General features: G+C 38.6%; 2 protein-coding genes across 2 annotated transcripts in view; both read right to left on the minus strand.

Annotated features, from left to right (window-relative positions):
• The window catches only part of FYB1 (FYN binding protein 1), a 192,796-nt gene extending 186,240 nt beyond the window's left edge, over positions 1-6,556 (minus strand). The window contains exon 1 of the mRNA XM_019930113.3: positions 6,473-6,556. Coding sequence (XP_019785672.1) covers positions 6,473-6,475 — 3 coding nt within the window. The 5' untranslated portion in view covers positions 6,476-6,556. The remainder of the gene's footprint in view (positions 1-6,472) is intronic.
• Positions 6,557-20,643: 14,087 nt separating this feature from the next.
• The window catches only part of C9 (complement C9), a 49,496-nt gene continuing 42,286 nt past the window's right edge, over positions 20,644-27,853 (minus strand). Inside the window, exons 10-11 of the mRNA XM_019929241.3 lie at positions 23,958-24,186; positions 20,644-20,969 (exon numbers count right to left, since the gene is read on the minus strand). Coding sequence (XP_019784800.2) covers positions 23,971-24,186 — 216 coding nt within the window. The 3' untranslated portion in view covers positions 20,644-20,969; positions 23,958-23,970. The remainder of the gene's footprint in view (positions 20,970-23,957; positions 24,187-27,853) is intronic.

Genomic DNA, 27,853 nt, shown 5'->3' on the forward strand with positions numbered 1-27,853 from the left:
CACTATCAGAGCAGGTAGTTCCTCTGCTTGTGGAAAGAGGGGTATGGAACTGGGAAGGGCAAAAAGAGGGCTTCAACTTTGCCTTTTTTAGTTTTGAAAAGATGGCAAAATGGCAATAATATGAAATAATGGTAATATGTGTGGACTCTGGGTGGTGAGTATTTGTTATTTGTTTCTTAACATACCATAGTATTTGAAAAAGAGAAGCGCATGAGAAAGAAGGGGCAGATGGAATGCACCTCCAAGAATTAGGGAAGTGATATTGAAGTTACCAAATCCAGAGCTGGAGCCCCACACCCGTTCGCTTCAAGAGCAAGTGTTGCACATTTAGCGGCTGCTCATACGTGCTCTAAACAAGTGCCTCTCGTTTCCTCCTACGCGCATTTACCTGTGAATGAACGAGGTCTAGAATTTGAACCTCTCGCTCTTGGCTTAAAACTTGCTTGTCCATCAACAGATGAATGGATAAAGAAGATGTGGCACATGTATACAATGGAATATTACTCAGCCATAAAAAGAAATGAAATTGAGTTATTTGTAGTGAGGTGGATGGACCTAGAGTCTGTCATACAGGGTGAAGTAAGTCAGAAAGAGAAAAACAAATACTGTATGCTGACACATATATATGGAATTTAGAAAAAAAAAGATGGTACTGACGAACCTAGTTGCAGGGCAGGAATAAAGAGGTAGACATAGAGAATGGACTTGATGACATAGGGTGGAAGGCGAAGCTGGGGTGAAGTGAGAGTAGCATCGACATATATACACTATCGAATGTAAAATAGTTGGCTGGTGGGAAGCAGCCGCATAGCACAGAGAGATTAGCTCGGTGCTTTGTGACCACCTAGAGGGGTGGGATAGGGAGGGTGGGAGGGAGAGAGACGCAAGAGGGAGGGGATATATGCGTATGTATAGCTGATTCACTTTGTTATACAGCAGAAACTAACACACCATTGTAAAACAATTATACTCTGATAAAGATGTTTTTTTAAAAAAAAAGAAAAACGTGGGACTCAAAAACAAAAAAACTCGCTTGTCATAACAGAGGAGCTTTTTTTTTTTTTTAACATATTGGTACAGACCTTGCAGCAAAGGGGAAGCAGCCCATTTTGCAGAAGCAGAGGATATAAATAGATCGAGAGTAGAGAGTAGGGGTGTACGTGAAGGGAGTGTGTGGAGGTGAGTGAATTTCTATTTGGGGACAGTAGTGTGTCATTCAGGACTGTGACTGACCCCCTCCAACTTATGTGATAAGCACAGGAATCACCGCTCTCCATGAAAGAAGTGGCTTGGAACCCCAGCTTCCAGAGGGATTCTTCTAGCTCAGATTTTATTTTCTGATTTCCCTGGAACACCAGCTCTCAAGTGGGCCTCCACTGCAGCCCCTCAAATTATTTGCGGGGCCCCAAACCCATCCTCCCCCTCAGAAATCCTTCACAAATTAAACACTTGGCTGTGTTTAAATTTGGGGTCAAAATTTAAAGGATGAGGGAGAGAAAGTCAGTAGTGAAGCTCCACACCATGGTCAAGGCTTCCTGGAAAGGATGCGCGTCACTTCAGAAGTAGCCCTCCCCTCAAAATGTGAATCGGATAATGACACTCACTCCTTCGCTTGGGAGCCTCCAACGGCTGCCCGGGTGAACAAAGTAAGATGAAATTCCTTGTCATGGCCCTCGAGACCCTTCAATATGTGACTGCTGCCTGCTTCTAGAAACCACCTCTTTGCCTCCCTCCTCTTCTCTTGCTTTTCCTCCTGCCACCCTATCTTCTTGCAGGTGCAAGCTGTCCCCTGCCTCTTGTCTTTTGTCCCTGCCATTTCCTGTGCTTGAAATGGTCTTTCCTGCCACCTTCCCTGTGCCCAGCTTATTCTCGCTCTTTGGTGCCGCGATTCTCAACCTGCACCGGACGCCACTTCCCCCGTTAAGGGTTCGAGTTAACTGGTCTTGGCTGGGGCCTTGAGAATGGGTATGATTTATAAGCTACTCATGCGATTCTAACGTGCAAGGAGGGTTGAGAACCAGCGCGGTAAGTATCACGGCATCGAAGACCAGACCACTATCTAAAGAGGATGTTTCCTTCGTATATTCTATCTCAGTTCCTTATTTACCTCCTTCAGAGCTCACTGCCTGCTAGTTTACTTATCTGTTTACTTGAATTAACTTTCCATCTTCCGGGGAACAGTGGTTCTCCAGATGTGGGAACAGTGGTTCTCCAGGTGTGGTCCCTTGACTAGCAGCATCAGCATCACTTGGAAACTTTTAGAAACACCAATTCCCAGGCTCCTTCCCCAACCCTCCAGGTGATTCAGATGCTTGCTAAAGTTGGACCCACTGTGCTCAATGTGAGCTCCAGGAAGCCAGGACCCACCTGTCTTCACCCTGCATTCTTGTCCAGCAGAGCCCAACGTGGAACAGGGCCTCAATAAACCCTCACTGAATAGTGATAACACATTTCTTTTGTTAGTTGCCCACGTGTGAACTGCCAGCTGACTGAAAGGAGCAAAACAAATGAATAAAACCCCCAAACCAATTTTTACTTCATTTCTTAAAACCTTCTAAGGTTTATTGATAAAAGATTTTTCCCCTCACTAACTGGGAACATACAAAAATTTGTGCACGATTCGATATCTGCCCCTCCCTCTTTTTCAGAAAATCTACAACTTGAAAGGTACCTAAACATACTTGTCGTGTGGACAGGTATCATTCTGTTATTTCCAGTGAAGGCTGTTAAGTGACATAATTTGTCTAAGGTCGCAGATTAAGTCAATTTCCACACGACCATCTGTTTGAGAAGTAGAATCTTACTGTCGCTGCCTTCTGCTTCTGAAATGTGGAATCATAAAGAACATTATGGAACACCTAGCCCACCCTCTACCTTAACTGAGCTGCTTGAGAGAGCTGGAAAGCCAAGTCAAGATCCCACTGAGGGTTATGGGGAGGCTGGGCCTGGAGCCCAGCACTCCTTGCCACCATGTAGCTAAAATCTATCATTCTTTATAGCTGATATCCTTGTACTCACAAAACCCCATGTACTTTTCCACCTAATTCCCACAAGTTTCTACAGTTCCTCTGCCAATAAGTTATACGAAGAGGGTGATAACAGGTGAATTTCCCAATAACCACTTGGGCCATGATGTGGTTCCACTTTCTGACGCTCCCTTCCAGCACTCAGCCTGGAGCAGGCAGAGTTAGTCACACCAGTAACACAGCAGGAGAGCTTGGAAGGAAGGCGAGGCATTTGATCATTGAATCCCCCTCTCTAAACCCTGGGGTGGAGAATCACAAAACCAGGAACCCATTTAGTCTCTTATCCCAGTGGCTCTGCAAGATTTCAATAAAGTGAGCATTCTGAAAATAGGATATAATTCATAACGGTAATAGCAGAAGAAGTTACAACCACTGACTCCCAGATCAAACAGAGGTGGTCACCAGCCTGAGGAAAGGCCCCTGGCCCTCCTGAAAGCCAGTCCCGGGCTTTTCTAGGACCACCTTGCTGTCTTCCTCTGTACCTACTTTTTCTTGGATGCAGCATAATGCAGAAAAACTCAGGCTCTGAGAGCAGACAGAATTGTGCTCAAATTCCAGTGCTGTGGACTCTGGAAATTCAGTAGCTGTGTGGCTGCGAGTAAGGGAATCACCCTTCCCAAGACTCAGTTTTCTCACCTAGGAAATGGGGATGATAGCAGTAACTAACTCTTTGTAAGGATTGTTATAGGGATTTAATGAGATGGCGTATGTCAAGGCTCACAAATGCTAACTTCCACGGTATTCTCCTCTTTGTGTTCATTGAAGTCTTTATGCCTCCTTAGGAAATCATTTATTTGGGGCTGGAAAGAAAGAAACCAACATTCATTCAGTGTCTGGCTGGGGCCTGCACTTTAATAGGTGCTTTGTAATCACAATTTTATTCACTCCTTAAAACAACCCTGCGAGACAGTTACTGTCATCATCATCAACATCTTCACCGCGGTTGGACAAGGAAACAAACTCAGAGCTCAAGTGATTGTTGAAAAAAACATACAACTAGTAAGCAAAGCATAAGAAGCCAGGAATAGGAACTTCTCTGGTGGTTCAGTGGTAAAGAATCCGTCCTGTAACGCAGGGGACACGGGTTCGATCCCTCGTCAGGGAAATAAGATCCCACATGCTGTGTGGCAACTAAGCACACGTGACACAACTACTGAGCCGTTGTACCTCAACTAGAGAGCTTGCATGCTGCAAACCACGGAACCCGTGCACCACAACTAGAGAGAAGCCTGTGGGCCACAACAAAGAGCCTGTGTGCCGCAACGAAGACCTGATGCAGCACCCCCCCACACAAAAAAAAGCCAGGAATATGGCCTTTTGACTGATCTATGATGTCTTCCAAGGAGAAAAAGTAGAAAGAGTTTTTTCCTTCTTGTAATATGCTATGTGCCTTTCTGTAACTTGTCGTAGAATGTCAGAGGCAATGTTAGGGAGAGAGAAATTAAAGGAAATCTACTTCCTCTTTAAGTATATCCTTGATATGCTACAAAGATAGGCACGTATATACCATAACTGCCACTGGCAAATTCATTTGCCATGCATTATATAGTAGGTAAACTTAAAATATATTGTTTAACAAGAGGGTAACTGTGTTCAGAGTCTAAATATATGTTTTTTCAGCTACCTATTCTTCTAGTAGTTCTGACAACGGAAAATTATAAGGCAATGTATATAAAAGAATGCTTATGACAGTCTTGTCTATATTACCATAAAGAAAGAAAAATAAAATAAGAAGCAATCTCAATGTCCAGCTATATGGAACTAAAATAAATTATGGAATACAGTGCAGTCATTAAAAATGATTCATTACTAAAAATGCTATCATAACTCAGATATTATTCAAGATATTTTAAATTATAAAGCAAATAAGGAAATAGTTTATAAAGTATGATAGTACTTGTAGAAAATTATATTTATAAGATATAGTTTTAAATGACAAAATTCTAAAGGGATCTGTATTAATTTAACAATGATTGCCCCTTAAGTGATAGAACTATAGAAAACAAGTATTGTGTCATTTCTTCATTTCTAAGAAATTTTCTTTAGTAATATGCGTTACTTTTGTAATAAGATGGTGATCTCTTAAGAAAACGTTATATGTAACACCAAACACACACTATCCAATTAAACCTCTCTCCTTTTTTTCGTCTATTACCATCTATTTTTCCCTAAGAAAATGCAAATTACCCTGTCAACCACAGTGCCCTTATTTATTTTTGAAGAGGATATCATAATTAAGGTCAAGATCTTTTCTAAGAATCCTGGATCTGAAGACCGAGTTTGGAAACACTAGAGGGACTTGTAAATCCCATCTTGATAGGTGACCACCCTCCTCTACAGATGGGGCTGCAGGGACAGCCCACGGGCTACCGTTTCCTCTCTGTGGTATTCCCCTCCCCATGACTCTGCAAGTCTGACCTCATCTCTTCTCTCCTTCTCTTTCCCCTGTGGTGAGGTTACGTTCTCTCACCTCTGCCCTTTCCCCATTCTGGTGCAAGAGATTTTAGACTACATACTCATGCCATGAATCTTCCTACCCTCTCTATTCCAGAGCCTACAGTGCACTCCCTGCCCCACTGAGTACCTGCAGGGATCATTGCCTCAGTCCCCAGCTTCCCACTGGGAGGTGGCAAAGGAAGTAATCCTCTTCATAACAAGAGAAGGGATAACCAGTCTCTATCTTCTAGGGGCTGAGGAGTCTGGGAGGGGTGTGTGGGATAGAAAGTTGACTCTCTTCTAGACTCTGTGAACCTGAGAACACCACACGTATAAGAACACAGCCAATTATACAGCGAAATAATAGGAAACTGTAGCAGAATCTTAATGCTGTAGTTCAGGTACTTTATGGATTAAGCTAGTTTTCATGGTACACTGGGAACCCAGTCATGATTTTAAGTGCGCTCCACATAATGACTTTCAATTAACTTTGGAACACAACCTGTCCCTAAGATTTGGACTACTTGGACTTTGCTTCTCTTAATTAAAATAATAAAATGCATTTTTCTAAACAAAAGAGCTCCTCTTGTAAAATTCACCATGTTGCCAAAATAGCACTCATCCTCAGCAATATTGCCCAACGTATATCACTGGAGTTCTCTTCAGGGCTCCAAAGTGCTCATAAAAGGAAACGACCGCACTTCTGGTTATAGCACCCAACCATCTTAAGAGGCAAGACAAAGAATGCAGCTTTTCTTTCTTTAAGGCATAGCTCTTCCTCTATTCTGAAGGCTAGAATCAGAAAAGGGAACTCTTGCAGCCACAGTCCCTCAGCTGATATAATAAAGCCTTAGCAGCTTTATAAGCAAATGGAAGTATGATGAGATAAGCGAAAATTCCAAAGGCTTGGAGGACCTGGCCGTGAAGCACTCCCACACCTCTCCGCTTTATGTAGAAAAGATTAGACGTTTGCTAGGAGACCAAAGAGAGTCATAAAATTTATTACTTACCATTTTTATTGAAAAGAGTTGACGTGCCTGGCACACAGTGACCCCGAAGATGCTGTAACTCGGACAGTGAATGTGCAAGTTAGCTATGCAGGGTGTACTTCCTTTTTTGAACTGTGTGGTCTGTCTAGTTTTCACACATTGATATATAAGGTTTATTTGCATGTTATCTCAGCCCTCGGAGCATTTGTATAACTGGCCAGGTTTATCCAGTTATTATGCTTTAATAATATGAAAACAGCTACAGGTGAAGCTTTGAAGTCTTAAATATTGACACAGAATTTTTTAAAAAGTGCCTGAATTGTAAACTCTGTGTATGTTATTAACCCATTTTATATAAAATGTGTGTTTGTGGACCTATCTATGTATCTATTTATTTATCTGCCAAGGACCCACATTAACATGTTAACAGTGGTTCACTTCGGTGGAGGTATTATTACAAATAATCCTTATTTTGTACTTTGCTGACTTTCTGACTTTTTAATTTTGAATATATGGCACATTTAAAACAGAACTATAATCTTAAAAAGAGCAAAAAGATCATGATAATTTTAATCATCAATTCCAAATGCATTTAAATCTATCTCACCAATATTTGAACAGTGGACCTATTTTAAGCTTATCATAGGACGTTACTCATTTCATTAAAAATATAAAGTACATGTCAGTCTAGGTTCATGCATTAATTTTTTGGTAATATTTGTTAGCACTCAGATGCCTCAATCTTTACACTGGTGAACTAGATATTCTTGAGTTAAGGGCATAATATTTGATCCCAACTAGTCAGAGTTCCCACCAATCTTCTCTAGTGCTTGTTTGAACTCATTCTGGTACATGGATTTTTACCTCCTTTATTTTTAATATATAGTCTCTCTCTCTCTCTCTCTCTCTCTCTCTCTCTCTATATATATATATATATACTGATACTAAAGTAATTTTAAGAGTAGAAGATCATCTTCATGTCCTATTGCAAAGGAAAGGCAACTGACTTCTTAATTTTGGGTTGCAAATTTCTAGACCTTGTATGTACTACCGCAATAACCTAGTAGAGAGACACCAATTTTTTTCATTTGATCCTGACCTAGTATTAATTACTACTGTGACAATAAAAATTCTTTATTAAATGGATACTCCCTATTATTTATTTCTTAAAATGAAAATATTTTTCAAAATCAAGATGTGGTTAGAAATATGTATAGAATCATTGCCAGGACAAGGCAGAACGGCAGGGCAAGGGTCAGGTCCCAGGGGTAGAAAGGAATTTGAGATTGCCTTGAAACTGTAGGTATTTTCAAGAGAGGTAGGGCTTGAGGGCTTGAGGATAGTCGGGAACTAGGAGGGTAGTCAGAAATTGCACTCTCTGGCACATAATAAATACTCAATGAATTAACGGAGGAGGAAGATCAAAGCAAGGCAGATATGAGAACCATGCATTCTTTTAGACATAAGCCATTGCCAGAAGACCTTAAAATGGAGACATTCTCTAGCTTAACTGAAAAGCCTCTCATCCACTATCTGTTGGAACAGTACAATTTAGGGTCTAAAGCAGAGGGTTTTCATCTGGCAGCACGTTAAAATCACCTGGGAAGCTTTTAAAAATCCAAGTTTCCGGGCTTAACCCCAGACCATTAAATAAAACTCTCTACTTTGAGACCCAGGCATCAGTGTTTTTTAAAGTTCCCCAGGTGGCTTCAAAATGCAGGCAAGCCCAGGCTCTAAAAGGAGGAGCAAGTGACTCGTACGAGGAAGATGATAGATTAGGAGGCAATAACTTGATAGTACTGTAGAAATAATCCTGATGCTCTGACACTGTTTACTACCAAGTTTACCAACATATTTTCACCATGCGCTCCATGATAATTACTTATTCTTGGTCATTCTATGATTTTCTCTCTGGGCCGGTAATTTGGACAAAAATTACACGATAAACGGAAATCGAGCAATTTCCATTAACAATGTAGCTAACTGTACAAGTCTCTCATTAAAAGAATGTTGAGTTTCAATTTATTCATTTGAGTTTCATTTCAATTTGTGTTTATTTCTAATTGCAGATTAAGGTGATTTTTAGTTGTTATTGACATAAATTCAGCAGTCTCTCAAAATTATATTTAAGAGAAGTATCTTGGCTAAGAAAAAACAGGCTAGCTGTAGCTCTCATCCATAACTCACCAATAAGTTTTTATTTTTAGTTTTTGGAGCATAATCATTTTACTTACAAAAACATGTTTCAAGTATCACTTATGTGAGCACATTTCCTGTGAACTCAATTAAGTATGTAAATCCTTGAGCGGGAAGAGGAAACAGGAAATGCAAGAAAGCTGACACACAGTATAACGATACCATCTGAAGAAGATAAAGTTATTTTTTTGTGGTATGGGCGCTGCAGTTATTCCTGCTAGTGGAAGGGAGAAGTAGCCTAGAGAACACAAAAATGGTTCTAATTCTTCAAATGTCTTCATAAATTTACATTCTAGAGAACTGTTTTTGTTCAGGCAATGGTAAAATGAGGCTGTCTCCCTGGTACAAAGTGACAGCTAGATGGAGACTGTGAGGCCCAGAGACATGGTGGGGTTGGAGGGCGAGAACACTGATGACAGTGTAAGTAACACTACTTATCGAGCCTTATTTAAAAACGTTGTCACTGTTGTATCTATCAGGTTTTAAAAGGAGCATGGTTGAAGTTGTTAGCACAGAGGGTTAGAAAGACTTATAAACTCTTACACAGTTTCAGCTTTATAACCTGAATGGCTAACATTTTAGAAAAGAAACAGAGGATCATCTGCTTTACGTGCCCAACAATCACAAGCCTGGGCAAGAGCCCTGAGATAGGAGAACAGGAGGATGTTGGGTCTCAGAAAGCCTTCTGTGCCGCTGGCTCACCCATCTCTCCCTTTTTCTGGACTCCTGCAGACTGCACCACAAAATGAAGCTCTTTGATATGTTTCCCTTTTATGGTTCTCCCATTGTATCAGTTGCATTAAGTTTGGCTCCCTAACCAGATCTGAAACTCCTCCAGTACGAATTAATTTTATTACTTCCTTCTGTCACCCTAATATCCTAGAGTAGCTTTTATTTTTAAAGCTTTTTTTGTGACTCACGGGTTCCTTTCAGAATCTGATGACAGCAGTATATGGTTTGCACACTAATTCTGCGTGTGTACAGCCTCCCTTGAAACCCATCCTTTATGGGAAGCTGTAGGAGAACTCTTGGCTAAAATATTGTCAAACACTGGGAGATGGTCACTACATTGGTGCTTTCTGATGATGAAGCGAAAGCACAGAAATGTTAAGTGACCCCTTATGTTTCCAGACTAGGGAACTGGTCAGCTAAAACTTCATTATTTTGTAAACTTGTCTTTTATCGACATGCATTTGAACCTTGCCAGGAAAGAAAAACTGAAACTCACAAAATAGATTCATAGAAATTCAAGGAAATTCTAGTTTCCTTGCATGGAGAGATATGGAATAGCCAAATGGAAAGGAGCGGGATAAAAGCAGGATAAGAAAAGGCACGCTTTAAAAAGTTGTGCGGGAGGAAACGGCTAGCTCCTGGATTTGGCTTATTTCTCTTTCACTTTTTGTTTTGAAAACAAAATGGATTTTTTTCACTCTTGCACTTTCCTTTCCATTTTTGATGAAAGGAGGCCTTAATCCTTTCAGAACATCAATGCACTAGGAAGAAAAAACGTATTAATCAACTTCAGTGAAAAATCAATTCATCTTTCAGTAGAAGGAGAATTCCTACTATATTTCAATAGGATTGTTACCCCAAAACTGGGTTTGCCTCTTGGTGGGTGTTGAGCTAAAAGACACAACCAAGCCAAAGCCCAGGAGAAGGAAGGATTGATTACTTGCAGCCAGTAAGCAGAACACCAGGGATCTTTCTCAAAGCAGCATCTCCCCGAACAGCAAAACTGGGGGAGTTTTAAGGTAAGGATACATGCATATTCATGAAGGGGCTTGGGAAGTCAACAGAATCCAAGCTTTAGTTGACTGAAGTCACGTGGGGCAGCAAAGGTCAACATCATCATCTCTTAGATCCCAGTTGATCTGGTGGTTGAGGGCTTCAGGCTAATCTTTACCCTTGAAATAGAACTAGGAGTCTTTACAACTGATATATTATCTTTGCTATTGTTATTTTTCTTGCCTGATAACAGTCGTTTATTTGTTCCTTTAAGATCATTAATTACTGAGACCTGTTAAAGGACATTGTGGCCAGGCTTAGAGCACCAAATGGCTTAGGCCAAAAATGGCTTCTCTTATGCCAAGAAAGCCATGCCTGGTTCTTTTTCTCTAGGGACCCCCTACCCTATCTGCTTAGAAGATGAGTAAACTGTATTTAAACTCAAGAAGGGCAGGGAACAATTGTCTCTACAATTTAAACTCAACTCCAGGCAAATGTTTACTAAACTCTAAAAAAAACCTGTTGAAATAGGACAACGGAGAAATAATCTAAACTTTACTTAAGGAGTCTTTTATCAAACCAATTAACTTGGAGAGCAAAGAGACAAAGAACAAAGCTTCTAGAAGAATCCTATGTTATATATTAATTTACTTACTACTTTCTCATTTGGGATATAATTTGTATCTTACCCTCTCTTGGGATTTGGGGAACTCCTAGAGAGCTCTGTGGGAGTCTGTTGAGTCTTTTAATCCTTTTATCTCACTGGATCTCCAACAAAAGATTTAACTGACACCATCAAAATACACACCCTCATTGGATTGATTGTTGTGCTTGAAGATTTGTTAACAATAATTGCTCTTTAATGAATAAAAGAAAGAAAAGGTCCTACATGAAAAATAGATCTATTTTTCTCTTTGTCCTTCCGCATTCATTCATTCATTCCCAGTTGCCTTCCAAACAGGAAGGTTAGGCCAGAAAGTTTGGAAAATAAACTGATGTGCTTTGGGAATTTACAGACTCAGAGAAGATGACAAAGGGGAAATGGATCACTCCCCCATTCCTGGAATTCTTATCCTGTCCCACTGTCAATTAAGTGCAGGTGTGAATATACTCATTTTCCTAGTCTGTTGTCTAATTTTAAAATAGAAATATTTCCATTTCAGTACAAGATAAATACTGATGAAGCCTTACACCTTTCTTTGCACTCAGAATATATTTCAAATTTGTTTAAATTAGTCAATTTAAAAGCATCTCCAGTTTATACTCTTTTTCCTTGAGTTTCTTTCTTTCTTTTTTTTTCACTTTAGAATCACCCTATTCTCTCCTTCTCTCCATTTGAAAAATTACTCAACTTGTCTTTCTTTTTTTTTTTTTTTTTTTAATTTTTATTGGTGTATGTAGTTGCTTTACATGTTGTGTTAGTTTCTTTCAACCTTAGTCTTTTTGGTACCCTATTTCTCAAATGAAGATTTGTCAGACTGGAAGCCTTCCTAAACACAAAATTATTTATGACAATACAAAATTGGTCATACCTGAGTGTAACCTAGTGATAACTTTCTTTTTGGTCAGAAGGATAGGAATATTTCTATTTTCAATTCTGTAGTACCTTTTGGAACTAAATACTACTACTTAATAATGCTATACGGCAGACTTAGGGGTATCTATAATGTAGCTATGAAAACAAATGTAATAGAACACAATTTGTGAAATGACTCAATGTCACCCTGACCCTCTTTTCTCTTGTCCTTTCCAGGTAGATTGACTTTAGTAGGCTAACACACCGTTAAAAAAATCACTGTTCAACAAATGATACTGGGATATTCACATTGCAAAAGAATGAACTTGGAATCTTACCTTATACCATATACAAAAATTAACTCAAAATGGATCAAAAACCTAAACATAAGAGCTAATAAAACTATAACACTCTTGGAAGAAAACATAGGGGAAAAGCTGCATGACATTGACATTGGATCCAGGGATTTTTTGAGTATGACACCAAAAGCACAGGCAACAAAAGGAAAAGTAGATGAATTAGACTTCAACATTAAAAACTTCTTGCAAATCAAATATCTGTTAAGGGATTAATTTCCAGAATATATAGAGAACTCCTACAACTCAACAACAACAAAAAACCTGATTAACAAATAGGCAAAGGACTTGGACATACATTTCTCCAAAGAAAATATACTAAAGCCAATAACCACATGAAAAGATGCTCAACATCATTAATAATTAGGGAAGTGTACTTTAAACTCACAATGAGATACCACTTCCTACCCATTAGGACGGTTATTATTAAAAAAACAAACTAAAACTCTCAAACACAAAAGATATTACACTAAGTGAAATAAATCAGATACAAAAGGACAAATGTTTTGTGAGTCCACTTATCTGAGGTACCTGAAATAGTCAAATTCATAGAGATAGAAAGTAGAATAGTAGCTACCACAGCTGGGGCAGTAGGGAATGGAGAGTTACTGTTTAATGTGTACAATACGATGCGTATTGTAATGAAACTCTTCATACAGAGTTTCAGTTTGGGATGATGAAAAGCTTCTGGAGGTGGAGAGTGGTGATGGCTGCACAATGTGAATGTGCTTAAAGCCAGTAAACTGTACACTTAATAGTAACCAAATGGTAAATTTTATGTAATGTGTATTTTGCTACAGAAAAAGACACCTCTTCTTTTTTTTTTTTTTAAAGTATCATCAGGGTAAAATTATATTCAGGTAAGTGGTTATAAGAACAGAAAGCATATTCAGAACTTAACAGTTTGTAAATCTAACCAGGTTTTTTTGGGTTTTTTTGCTGTTAAGTTTTTTTTTTTTGATTTGAATTTTATTTTATTTATTTATTTTTTATATGGCAGGTTCCTATTAGTTATCTATTTTATATATATTAGTGTATATACATCAATCCCAATCTCCCAATTCATCCCACCACCACCTCCCTCCCCACCCCCCGCTTTCCCCCCTTGATGTTCTCTACATCTGTGCCTCTGTTTCTGCCTTGCAAACTGGTTCATCTGTACCATTTTTCTGGATTCCCCATATATGCATTAATATATGATATTTGTTTTTCTCTTTCTGACTTACTTCACTCTGTATGACAGTCTCTATGTCCATCCACGTCTCTACAAATGACCCAATTTCATTCCATTTTATGACTATTATTCCATTGCATGTATGTGCCACATCTTCTTTATCCATTCTTCTGTCAATGGGCATGTAGGCTCTTTCCATGACCTGGCTATTGTAAACAATGCTGCAATGAACATTGGGGTGCACGTGTCTTTTTGAATTATGTTTTTTTCTGGGTATATGCCCAGTAGTGGGATTGCTGGGTCATATGGTAATTCTATTTTTAGTTTTTAAAGGAACCTCCATACTGTTCCCCATAATGGCTGTATCAACTTACATTCCCACCAACAGTGCAAGAGGGTTGCACTGTGCAAGGTAGATTGCTTTGGGTAATATAGTCATTTTCACAATATTGATTCTTCCAATCCTAGAACATGGTATATCTCTCCATCTGTTTGTGTAATCTTTGATTTCTTTCATCAGTCTTATAGTTTTCTGGGTAGAGGTCTTTTACCTCCTTAGGTAAGTTTATTCCTAGGTATTTCATTCTTTTTGTTGCAGTGGTGAATGACACTGTTTCCTTAATTTCTCTTTCTAATCTTTCATGGTTAGTGTATAGGAATGCAAGAGATTTCTGTGCATTAATTTTGTATACTGCAACGTTACCAAATTCATTGATTGACTCTAGTAGTTTTCTGGCAGCATCTTTAGGATTACCTATGTATACTGTCATGTCATCTGCAAACAGTGACAGTTTTACTTCTTCTCTTCCAATTTGTATTCCTTTTATTTCTTTTTCTTCTCTGATTGCTGTGGCTAGGACTTCCAAAATTATGTTGAATAATAGTGGTGAGAGTGGACATCCTTGTCTTGTTCCTGAGCTTAGAGGAAATGCTTTCAGTTTTTCACCATTGAGAATGATGTTTGCTGTGGGTTTGTCATATATGGCCTTTATTATGTTGAGGTAGGTTCCCTCTATGCCCAATTTCTGGAGAGTTTTTATCATAAATGGGTGTTGAATTTTGTCAAAAGCTTTTTCTGCATCTATTGAGATGATCATATGGTATATCAATTTGTTAATATGGTGTATCACGTTGATTGATTTGTGTATATTGAAGAATCCTTGCATCCCTGGGATAAATCCCACTTGATCATGGTGTATGATTCTTCTAATGTGTTGCTGGATTCTCTTTGCTAGTATTTTGTTGAGGATTTTTGCATCTATTTTCATCAGTGATATTAGTCAGTAGTTTTCTTTTTTTTGTTGTATCTTTGTCTGGTTTTGGTATCAGGATGATTGTGGCTTCATAGAATGAGTTTGGGAGTGTTCCTTCCTCTGCAGGTTTTTGGAAGAGTTTGAAAAGGATGGGTGCTAACTCTTCCCTAAATGTTTGATAGAATTCACCTGTGAAGCCACCTGATCCTGGACTTTTTTTGTTGGAAGATTTTTAATCACAGTTTCAATTTCATTACTTGTGATTGTTCTGTTCATATTTTCTATTGCTTCCTGCTTCAGTCTTGGAAAGTTATACCTTTCTAAGAATTTGTCCATTTCTTCCAGGTTGTCCATTTTATTGGCATAGAGTCGCTTGTACTAGTCTCTCAGGATGCTTTGTATTTCTGTAGTGTCCATTGTAACTTCTCCTTTTTCATTTCTAATTTTATTGATTTGAGTCCTCTCCCTCTTTTTCTTGATGAATCTGGCTAATGGTTTATCAATTTTGTTTATCTTCTCAAAGAACCAGCTTTTAGTTTTATTGATGTTTGCTATTGTTTTCTTTGTTTCTATTTCATTTATTTCTGCTCTGATCTTTATGATTTCTTTCCTTCTACTAACTTTGGGTTTTGTTTGTTCTTCTTTCTCTAGTTCCTTTAGGTGTAAGTTTAGATTGTTTATTCAAGATTTTTCTTGTTTCTTGAGGTAGGATTGTATTGCTATAAACTTCTCTATGAGAACTGCTTTTGCTGCATCCCATGGGTTTTGGATCATTATGTTTTCATTATCATTTGTCTCAAGGTATTTTTTGATTTCCTCTTTGATTTCTTCAGTGATCTCCTGGTTATTTAGTAATGTATTGTTTAGCCTGCATGTGTTTGTGTTTTCTACATTTTTTTCCCTGTAATTGATTTCTAATCTCATAACATTGTGGTTAGAAAAGATGCTTGATATGATTTCAACTTTCTTAAATTTACCAAGGCTTGATTTGTGACCTAAGATGTGATCTAACCTGGAGAATGTTCTGTGCACACTTGAGAAGAAAGTGTAATCTGCTGTTTTCGGATGGAATGTACTATAAATATCAATTAAATCTATCTGGTCTATTGTGTCATTTAAAGCTTGTGTTTCCCTATTAATTTTCCGTCTGGATGATCTGTCCATTGGTGTAAGTGAGGTGTTAAAGTCCCCCACTATTATTGTGTTACTGTCAATTTCCTCTTTTATAGCTGTTAGCATTTGTCTTATGTATTGAGGTGCTCCTATGTTGGGTGCATATATATTTATAATTGTTATATCTTCTTCTTAGGTTGATCCCTTGATCATTATGTAATGTCTTTCCTTGTCTCTTGTAACATTCCTTATTTTAAAGTCTATTTTATCTTATGAGTATTGCTACTCCAGTTTTCTTTTGATTTCCATTTGCATGGAATATCTTTTTCATCCCCTCACTTTCAGTCTGTATGTGTCCCTAGGTCTGAAGTGGGTCTCTTGTAGACAGCATATATACAGGTTTTGTTTTTGTATCCATTCATGAGCCTGTGTCTTTTGGTTGGAGCATTTAATCCATTCACATTTAACGTAATTATTGATATGTATGTTCTTATTACCATTTTCTTAATTGTTTTGTGTTTGTTTTTATAGGTCCTTTTCTTTTGTGTTTCCTACTTAGAGAAGTTCCTTTAACATTTGTTGTAGAGCTGGTTTGGAGGTGCTGAATTCTCTTAGTTTTTGCTTGTCTGAAAAGCTTTTGATTTCTCCATCAAATCTGAATGAGATCCTTGCCAGGTAGAGTTATCTTGGTTGTAGGTTCTTTCCTTTCATCACTTTAAATATGTCATGCCACTCCCTTCTGGCTTGTAGAGTTTCTGCTGAGAAATCAGCTGTTAACCTTATGGGAGTTCCCATGTATGTTATTTGTCCTTTTTCCCTTGTTGCTTTCAATAGTTTTTCTTTCTCTTTAATTTTTGTCAATTTTATTACTATGCGTCTCAGTGTGTTTCTCCTTGGGTTTATCCTGCCTGTGTCTCTCTGTGTTTCTTGGACTTGGGTGGTTATTTCCTTTCCCATGTTAGGGAAGTTTTCGGCTATAATCTGTTCAAATATTTTCTTGGTCCTTTCTCTCTCTTTTTCTTCTTCTGGGACCACTATAATGTGCATGTTGGTGCCTTTAATGTTGTCCCAGTGGTCTCTTAGGCTGTCTTCATTTCTTTTCATTCTTTTTTCTTTATTCTGTTCCATGGCAGTGAATTCCACCATTCTGTCTTCCACGTCACTTATCCGTTCTTCTGCCTCAGTTATTCTGCTATTCTGATTCCTTCTAGTGTAGTTTTCATTTCAGTTATTGTATTGTTCATCTCTGTTTGTTTGTTCTTTAATTCTTCTAGGTGTTTGTTCTTTAATTCTAGGTCTTTTTTAAACATTTCTTGCATCTTCTTTATCTTTACCCCCATTCTTTTTCCAAGGTCCTGGATCATGTTCACTATCATTATTTTGAATTCTTTTTCTGGAAGGTTGCCTACATCCACTTCATTTAGTTGTTTTTCTGAGGTTTTATCTTGTTCCTTCATCTGGTACATAGTCCTTTGCCTTTTTATTTTGTCTGTCTTTCTGTGGATGTGGTTTTCTTTCCACAGGCTGCAGGATTGTAGTTCTTCTTGCTTCTGCTGTCTGCCCTCTGGTGGATGAGGCTATGTAAGAGGCTTGTGCAAGCTTCCTGATGGGAGGGACTGGTGGTGGGTAGAGCTGGGTGTTGCTTTGTCGGCAGAGCTGAGTAAAACTTTAATCTCTTCCCTCCCTGTTTGTTGTTTGGCCTGAGGCAACCCAGCACTGGAGCCTAGAGGGTGTTTGGTGGGGCTAATGGTTGACTCTGGTAGGGTTCATGCCAAGGAGTATTTCCCAGAACTTCTGCTGCCAGTGTCCTTGTCCCTGTGGTGAGCCACAGCCACCCCCCTGCCTCTGTGGGAGACCCTCCAACAGTAGCAGGTAGATCTGGTTCATTCTCCTGTGGGGTCACTACTCCTTCTCCCTGAATCCTGATGTGCGCACTACTTTGTGGGTACCCTCCAAGAGTGGAGTCTCTGTTTCCCCAAGTCTTGTCAAAATCCTGCAATCAAATCCTGCTAGCCTTCAAAGTCTGTTTCTCTGGGAATTCCTCCTCCCATTGCCAGACCTGCAGCTTGGGTAGCCTGATGTAGGGCTCAGAACATTCACTCCAGGTGACTTCTATGGCATAATTGTTCTCCAGTTTGTGAGTCACCCACCCAGCAGTTATGGGATTTTATTTTATTGTGATTATGCCCCTCTTACCATCTCATTGCAGCTTCTCCTTTGTCTTTGGATGTGGGGTATCTTTTTTGGTGAGTTCCAGTGTCTTCCTGTTGGTGATTGTTCAGCAGTTATTGTGACTCTGGGCTCTCACAAGAGGAAGTGAGAGCATGTCCTTCTACTCAGATATCTTGAACCAATCTCCGAAAACACCTCCTCTTAAAAAAAAAGTCATTGAACCCACTAATTATTTACAGGAGAGTACTAAGCCACTCTGCCATATACAGTTATCCTCCATTTTCAGTTTTAATCCTCTTGGCTGTCTAATGTCACAAACATTAGAGTGAAACTTGAGAAGATTTATATCAGTAACCTTGCATGATACCATAGCAACAGCTACAATTTATTGCTATTAGGCACCAAGGTTTTTATATACTTTATCTCAATGAATCAACCTAACAATTCTATGAAGGATATATTACTAACCCCGGGCATATCTCGGGGTTTAGGAGTTTAATAATTTGTCTAGTGTTAAAAAGCCACACGATTCCATTCTCTTGAACCATTTCTTAGTATAATAGGGAGTAATGAACATGAGGTGGTGGTGGAGGGGCTGGGAGAGGGTTGGTGGGCAGAAAGATAGATGGTTGTCCTACAAATTATTTATATGTGTGTGTGTGTGTGTCTGTGTGTGTGAATGTGTGGAAGAGAGGGAGAGAGAGAGAGAAGTTTTATTTTCTTTGAAAATAAATGTAAGCTGAGCCTAGTCTTTATTCACCATTTTGGGTTGATTTTCATAAATATTGGGACACTAACTCAGGAGCTTCTCTTGTGAGGTTTTTGGATGCAGTGTTCTGCTGTGTTTACAATCAAATACACACTCAAAGGGTCTTGGGGAGACCATGGTATAAAGCTGGTGTGTGTTGGCAGTGAGCAGGCATATGTCTACCAATGTCATCAGTAGAATGAATAAGCAACCTGAGTTTTACGTATAAAAAGGGAAAAGCGTAAAAATGTAGCAATTCTCTGAAGGTTTTTTTCTTATTAAGGCCGAGGAAACATGAATGCCCATCCAGCTTTCCCAGGTCCTTTGATAATGGCTGGAGCTCAGTGTAATGATCTGAATGTACGGCCTGAGCATTAGAGGACTGTTTCCCTCACACATCCCTTGCTCTTTGAATTTGTGGTGTGCCCTCTCAGAGAGCATGTGTGGGTAATACTGCACTCAGTCTGGCCAGACCAAGCTAGGACTTCCCTTCTCAGGAAACCTCAATCCCGGATGAGCCATGTAAGCCTTAGCCTCCAGGAAGTCCTCATCTCCCCCAGTTTCTGGTGATTCTTCCTCTATGCTGCTTCTTGCCGGGCAGTTTCTGGTGATTCTTCCTCTATGCTGCTTCTTGCCGGGCAGTTTCTGGTGTCTCAGTGTTGCACCCTGCTGGAAATGCTCTACCAGATATGCCACCTTTGGAGGAAGTTGGAGAGTCTCACTGTCAACAGTGAACCTACAATCTTTCCCCCATTTACAGGAAAGGGACTCTGATAAATCATTAAGCTGACCCTCAGGAGTCTGGTCGAGGCTCAGCCATTTTCTTTTTTGACAATTTGTAATTCACAAGGATGCAAGGAATTCCCAGTAGTTACTATGGTAACTCTACCTTAATCCAGATGCTCTACATCAGAAACTCTCTCAACAGTGGATTGTCTAAGAACACACTAGAGTTCAGTATTTGTATGTATTTAACATCCTAATTCTTTCTGATTCACTCAGGTTTCTGGGGGGCAGGAAATAGGTATTTTCTTGAGCACCAATGCTATTTTATACCCTAAAGGGCCTGGCACTTTTATTATTAGAGAACTATCTCTGTGTCCTACCTTACATTAAAATACATCTCATATCCAACAACATTTTCCTTTGCTGGAAAAAAAACCTTGAAAATTAGTTTTTAAATTTTGCTTTTGAAATTATTTGTATTGTGATTTCTCAGCAATCATGTACATTCTTGAGAATTTCTGTGAAGTGAGGAAAACTAACTTAAATTTATTTATAAAGGTGTGAAAATTTTATTAATAAAAAAACAATGAGCGAATTGACATGATAATGTTGTTGACATATAATTAAATATTTATTAATTTTGATTTTGCTTTTTTCCCCTTGTACTTTGAGCCCTTCTTTTCTCCTTCCTTCTCCTTCTTCTTCTTTTAGGGTTCTCGGACCTTTTCAAAGCTCTCAGGTCTTAAGTACCATGCTATCTAATGAATAAAATTGTATAGCCAGCTCCTTTAATTAGCTCCTTATGTGGGTAGACTTAACCTTACGCAACTCATAAGGCTAGGTATTAAGTTGGATCATATGAAATCACTGGATTTGGGAGTTTGTTTTGTTTTTGGTAAAATATGACTAAATAGAGACAATTTCACATGATTTAACCTAATGGTTTTTGGTTGCAAATACAATACACTTTTCTCCTTGGAGACATAGAGTTAAATCGGAGAGCTAAGACCTAAACAAGCAGAGTTCTGTGCTTGTGGTAGGTGTTTGTCAAGTATTTGCAGAATGAATGCATGCATGTATCCAGGAAAGACAGAACAAGATGCAAGGACGTAAACAAGAGCACAACTGCATGATACAGACTTGTGGTAATGGAACTGGCAGAACGTATTCATCATACAAAGAACTTTCACAATTACTTTCTTTTTAACCAACACTCTTTTTTTAATTCAATTTTGTTTTGCTAGCAAGGGATTGGCATTGGCTGTAGGAGAAAGCAGTCCTGGCATATTTCACTGCTGACTCTCCTCATTAGGGAATAAAAAAATGGAAATATCATAGGAGTTTAAGGAGGAAAAGAAGCATTGTGGATCTAAGAGAGAGGAGACTTCAGAGGCTGGCAGGATTTTCATGAAGCACGTTGCTTTTCATTTGGCAGCAAGAACTATCTCTGGAAGGTCCTGATGTTTTTCTTTCCATATGATCCTAGGGAAACAAACAGCAGCTCTTTTTTTTTTTTTTTTTTTTTTTTGGCTGGCAATACTAGGAAAAAACCAAAAGATTATCAAATCTTAATGATTAATAGAACTTCAACTTCGGGTCAATCCACCCACCCATTTATTCATCCTTTTATCTTTTTGTACCATAATGTGCGAGATACTGTCTAGGTGCTGGGAGAAGAGTGAGATTTAAGATATAAGACACATTTCCAAACTAGAGGTGATGTTCATCTTGTGTCGGGGGAGTAAGTGTGATTAGTGCTGAAAGAACAAGGGGGAAAGCACTCAGGGAGCGTAGACAGAGAACTGATGCCTGAAGATGCTGGAGGAGATTTCATCGGAGGTGTTAATTGACCTGGGTCCAGAATAGAGGTTTTTAACCCTGGCTATAAATTAGAATAACCAGAGGATTTAAAAGAAGAAAGGAAGAAAGAAGAAAGAAAAAAGAAAGAAAGGAAGAAAGAAAAAAGAAAGAAAGAAAGAAAGAAAGAAAGAAAGAAAGAAAGAAAGAAAGAAAGAAAGAAAGAAAGAAAGAAAGAGAGAAAGAAAGAGAGAAAGGAAGAAAAAGAGAACCATGGCCTAGCAATGTCCACCACAAAGGTTCTGGTTTAATTGACTTGGGCTGGATATCTGTTTTGTTATGCTCCTCTTTTTGCCCTTTTTTAAAAAAGTTAACCAGGTAAATACAATGAGCAACTTGATTGAGAACAACTAGTCTCGAAGAAGTAGAAACACATAAGGAGAGGGAGGTTGGATTAGTTGACGGAGGAGAAAGTTGCAGAGCCTTTCACCCTGGGTAAACAGTATGCAAAAAGAAAAATGACATCTTAAGGTTTTCAACCTCATGAAGGGGGTCGGCCCAGTTTGTGTGGAAAGCTGGAACTGAACATTCTGCAGAAAGCTGGATACCTGGAAGAGCTCCCTCAACAGAAAGACTCAGCAAGAAAGGTTTCACTGTGGTCTAGTGTCGCAGCAAGGAACTCGTGGACCATCATTGGTCAGGCATGAAAAGTCAACCAGAAGATACCAGTGTTTTCAAAAAAGTGATATACATATAGGAGGAGGCACCTTGATTTTCATTATCCATAAATCCAAAATGTAGAACTCAAACCAAGACATTTACATGAAAAACTGGTGCAAAGGGATGAAAACAATGGGGCTTCCCCAGAAGCAAACAACCCTAGGAATAGCTTCACTACCCAGAGTAGACAAGGTTCCCACAGGAAACAAATTCCACTGAAGACTAGGCCTGTGATGAAAAATTCTTCAGTACTCAAGGAAGAAAAAAATGCCATGAGAATGAGTACATGCAGAAACTATATATTCTGGATCAATCTGAGAGAGACTTCTATATAAACATATTTAACATGTTCAAAGAAATAAAAACAGGAAAAATCCAGTAGGCCAGGAAAGAAAAAAATAGACTTAAAACAAAACAAAACATACAGAAATTAAATTTATTTATAATTTAATTAAAATAATTTTATAATTAAAATAATTTTTAAAAATCCTCTATAGATTGGTTAAAGGGTATAGCCTATATATACATAGCTGAAAAAAAGAACTGAATAATTAGAAGACAGAGCTGAAGAAATCACAGAAAGCTGCAGAATAGTCCACATAGAGAGAAATAGGTAAAAAACAGTGGTCTTGAGTACGGATTTTTGGAGACTACTAATGCTTTTGGGAATACAGAACAGTGGGTTGACATTTTAGATACATGAGAGACAGAGATAGTATATAGGAGAAATCAATTATCCTAAAATTTCAGAGAAATCTAAACATGTATATTGTCACCATGTTGTTGAGTTTCTGTTTGCTAAGAAGGGCAAAAGACATTCTTGTAATATTAAAAATTTTGTAAAAAAATTTTTGTAGCAGTAGTTGAAAGTATGTTTGAATGATAAACTTGAGACTGTGAATCTTTATTTGAGGAAACTACATAATTGTTTCAGACATTTTGTTGTACAATAAACAATAAATGCTGGAGAGGGTGTGGAGAAAAGGGAACCCTCTTACACTGTTGGTGGGAATGTAAATTGATACAGCCACTGTGGAGAACAGTATGGAGGTTCCTTAAAAAACTACAAATAGAACTACCATATGACCCAGCAATCCCACTACTGGGCATATACCCTGAGAAAACCATTCAAAAACAGTCATGTACCAAAATGTTCATTGCAGCTCTATTTACAACAGCCCAGAGATGGAAACAACCTAAATGTCCATCATCGGATGAATGGATAAAGAAGATGTGGCACATATATACAATGGAATATTACTCAGCCATAAAAAGAAACGAAATTGAGCTATTTGTAATGAGGTGGATAGACCTAGAGTCTGTCATACAGAGTGAAGTAAGTCAGAAAGAGACAAATACCGTATGCTAACACATATATACGGAATTTAAGAAAAAAAATGTCATGAAAAACCTAGGGGTGAAACAGGAATAAAGACACAGACTTACTAGAGAATGGACTTGAGGCTATGGGGAGGGGGAAGGGTAAACTGTGACAAAGCGAGAGAGAGGCATGGACATATATACACTACTAAATGTAAAATAGATAGCTAGTGGGAAGCGGTTGCATAGCACAGGGATATCGGCTCGGTGCTTTGTGACCACCTGGAGGGGTGGGATAGGGAGGGTGGGAGGGAGGGAGACGCCAGTGGGAAGAGATCTGGGAACATATGTATATGTATAAATGATTGACTCTGTTATAAAGCAGAAACTAACACTCCATTGTAAAGCAACTATACTCCAATAAAGATGTAAAAAAAAAAGTAATACAATCATTACAATTTATTATTTGTTTATAGTTCTGTTTAGATGTAGAGGTGGATTTTTAAACTGTGTGCTAAATGACACATAAAGGCTGATTTGTCCATTTCCACTATTCATTCAATCTTTATCCTCTGTTTATATGGATAATCTAGAAGCTTAGCGCAAATTAATTCAATAGCTAGTTTTCAAATTAAATAACCCCCAAATGTATATTTTTGTCCATAATAATATCAAAGGAGTTGTTCTCACCTTCATAGATTTTCTATTTTCTGATTTCACAGGCAACTCCCTTGAACTTGTATGGGCAGGAACACAAACATTGTCCATCCAGCAGAATCACATTCCCTCCATTTTGGCACGGTTGGCATTTTCTTACACTGAATTCATTGATGTAGTCTTCAATGGCTCTTTCCAAATTTTGTTTCTTTAGGTGTGCATCTTTTACTTTCACTGGAATCAGATCATATATCGGAGACAGCTGCAGGAGAGCAAAACATTTAATTTTAGGTCTTTTTCTATAGACAGAGCTTGTGCAATATTTTTCACTAAATTATTTATTCATTGCTTCATTAATTCAACAAGGGCTTATTGAATGATTATTATTGCCAGATATGATGTTAGCTTTTAAGACTGCCAGTGATCAAAACTAGTCATGATCTCTGTAATCATGGAGATCCCATTATGGAGGTAAGGAGACTGATATTAAAATAATCATACAGACAAATTTAAAATGGAAACTGTGACTAGGTGCTATAAAGGACGGGTATATGTATTTTAACAATGAACAGTCAGGGATTTAAAGTTTTAGCAGGCTAATTTACTGACACATTGTGAATGCTTTTTGCTGCCTTTTTGCTGCCTCCCCTTTTCCAGAAGGTAGGCAAGTGCTTGCGATCTCTTGTCAAAGAGGAGGTTTGTGTGTGATGCCAAGTCCAGAATGCCCCTAAAGGCAAACTCTTTACTGATTTTTTTTCTTTAAAGGCTTGAACTCATTGATAAATTTTTGTTGGGAGAAGGAGTGTGGGAAGAATGCCACCAAGGTGGGGGCATTCCTTCAGTCCAGGAAGGGGGTAGAGTTAGCATGTACCTCAAGTAGCAGGAAACCATAGCTAGATCTCTAGCAGCTATTTTAGGAAGTAGCAAAATCTTTGGAGTGTCCCTAGGGAAGGTGGCTATCAAGGAACAGGCTACAGCTTTGTCAATGACTCCGATGCTCAATCTTGGCATGGAAAGTTTGCAACCACCTGACTTCAAGTGAACTTGTAAACTTGAACAATGAGGTTATCAGGGTGACCACCATGGACTAAATACTTACATATATCGTATCTTCATTTCCCAGACAGAAGCATCAGGACAAGCAAGAGCTACCCTGAACCCCATCCAACAAATGAATGAAGGATGAATTTTCCAGCAGCATGGAAGGATGGGATCTCAATGTCAAATTTAATTATACTAAAATAAATGAAGTAAAATGATTTATTTTGTACACTTAAATTCCTGGAGTAAGATACATAGTTGCTACCATTGAATCAGGGAAGTTTGGAAAGACTTTCCTGAGAAAATGACTATGAAGTTGAGATTTGAGGGTGTTAAGATGGAAAGATTACTCTAGTAATATAGGGCAGAATTCAAAAAATGCTTAGTTATGTTACATATAAAACACATATAGAATATACAGGGCTATGTTTTATGTACATATGTAAAACATGTATAGAAAACTTGTATCATATGCCTATTTAATGTAAGCAAATTCAATTGTGTGACTGTAAAGGTGTTTGAGTAGATAAACTGTAAGAAATTGAGACCCTTTGGTGGCACAGTACTTTGAAATAAGAGACCACAAAATTTAGAAGCAATTGGAATCGAAAGACAAGATTAAAAAATATACCACAGAACTTCCCTGGTGGCGCAGTGGTTAAGAATCCACCTGCCAATGCAGGGGACACGGGTTCGAGCCCTGGTCCGGGAAGATCCCACATGCTGCTGAGCAACTAAGCCTGTGCACCACAACTACTGAGCCTGCACTCTGGAGCCTGCGAGGCACAACTACTGAGCCCGCATGCCACAACTACTGAAGCCTGTGTGCCTAGAGCCCGTGCTCCACAGCAAGAGAAGCCACCACAATAAGTCCACGCACCACAACGAAGACCCAATGTAGCCATAAATAAATAAATTTATTAAAAAAATAGTTTTATATATACACACACACACACACACACACACACACACACACACACACACCACAAATTCCTGCCAAAGAGTAATGATGGATTAAATAAAGTCAACTAATCCTTTTTCTGAGGACGATGAGAAAAGCTGAACAAGATAAAAGTAAAATTAAAAAATTTGCTTGAAAACCCTGGAGAACTAACAAGGTAACAAAACATTACTAGGCTAAGATCTGGGGGGAGGTAGAAGTTCAGTGAGGTGAGCCCAGTACTTCTGGGTCACCAGTCCCCTTGACACATTTCCTAAATCAGGAAGAGGCAGTCGAGGAACTAAGAGGTAGAGCAGCACATTACTGGGCTGGGGAAAAAAGGTTGGAATTCAGGACAGCAAAGGTAAAAAAGCTGTGCTTTGGCTTGGGCCCCAAAGGACTGCAGCCCTAGAAGTAAAAGGGAATTGGAATTGAGGTGGTCCTGGCAAAGACTGCAGCTGGTTTTAAAATAATCCTGAGTCATTAGGACCCCAGAGGCTTTTCAGATACAAATATGTATTTCTTTTGAAGACAATAAAAGCATCTCAGGCCTCAAGCTACTCTGATAGCAATTTTTAAAGTATAATATCCAGCCCACAATAAAAGTAACTAGGTACACAAGGAAATGAGCCAACGTGAATGAGAATCAGTAGAAATAATAGAAATGAGAAACAGAGCTTGGGAATGCCAAGATTTGAGTTATCAGATGTAAACTTTAAAACAGCTATGTTTACATAAGCATAAGAGACAAGATTAAAAATTTTAGTAGAGAACTGAAAATTATTTTTAAAAATAGAAGATTTGAAAAAAATAAACAAAGAGAATTGGAATTTGTTATTGTAATATACAAATTAATGGACTGGTTAAATAGTAGATGTGACACAACTGAAGTAAAGTTAATGAATTGAAATATAGGTTAGAAGAAGATATTGACAATGAAGCATGAAGAGATACAAAGTCAGGAAATACAGAAAGACAATAGGAAACATAAAAGAGAGAGTGAGGGGATTCCCTGGTGGCTCAGTGTTTGAGAGTCTGCCTGCTGATGCAGGGGACACGGGTTCGTGCCCCGGTCCGGGAAGATTCCACATGCCGTGGAGCTGCTGGGCCTGTGAGCCATGGCAGCTGAGCCTGCGTGTCCCGAGCCTGTGCTTTGCAACGGGAGAGGCCACAACAGTGAGAGGCCCGCGTACCAAAAAACAAACAAACAAACAAACAAAAAAAACATAATATTTTACTATTTTTTGAACTTCTCCAAGAAGATAAATTTAAAAAGTGTTTCATGGTGGACTATCTATGGTTGCCTTCTGCTTAGGCAGAATATTGATATGAAAAGTCCAGGCTTTCAATTCATGAAGAAAGAAACATAGAGATATTTTAGATGGAATGCCCACCAATCTAAAAATCTGGGGGTCAATAGTTGACCTTAAAAATAGGATAAAACTGTATTTTGCATCCAGCCAGTAGGACTGTGCCAACAGAGTTGATGAAGGTTTTTGAATAGTTCTAGTAAATCCAGTAGTAAATCTTCAGCAGATACTTTATTGACTTGAGATTTTAAAAGTCAGCTCTAGAATATGATGGACTCTTATTAAGACCTCCTCAGAGAACAGTCTTGGATCCGTACAAGGACAGTTGAACTCCCTTTGTAGAAATGAGAAGACAAGACACTTTAGGTGTCCATCTGAATGTAAACATCCACCTAAATCAATTTTTTTCTTGTTTGTTTGTTTTGGCCATGCAGCTTGTGGGATCTTAGTTCCCTGACCAGAGATTGAACCCAGACCCTTGGCAGTGAAAGTGTGGAGTCTTAACCAACTGGACCGCCAGGGAGTTCTGAATCAATTCTTTTTTTATTTAAGATCTTCTGAAACAGATTTATTTCACTGAGTTCAAGATAATGAATTTAAATATTATTTAAATATGACAAAATAAAAGGGGTCTCTTC

This window comes from Tursiops truncatus, chromosome 3 (genome assembly GCF_011762595.2).
Source record: "Tursiops truncatus isolate mTurTru1 chromosome 3, mTurTru1.mat.Y, whole genome shotgun sequence".
Classification (NCBI taxonomy): Eukaryota; Metazoa; Chordata; class Mammalia; order Artiodactyla; family Delphinidae; genus Tursiops; species Tursiops truncatus.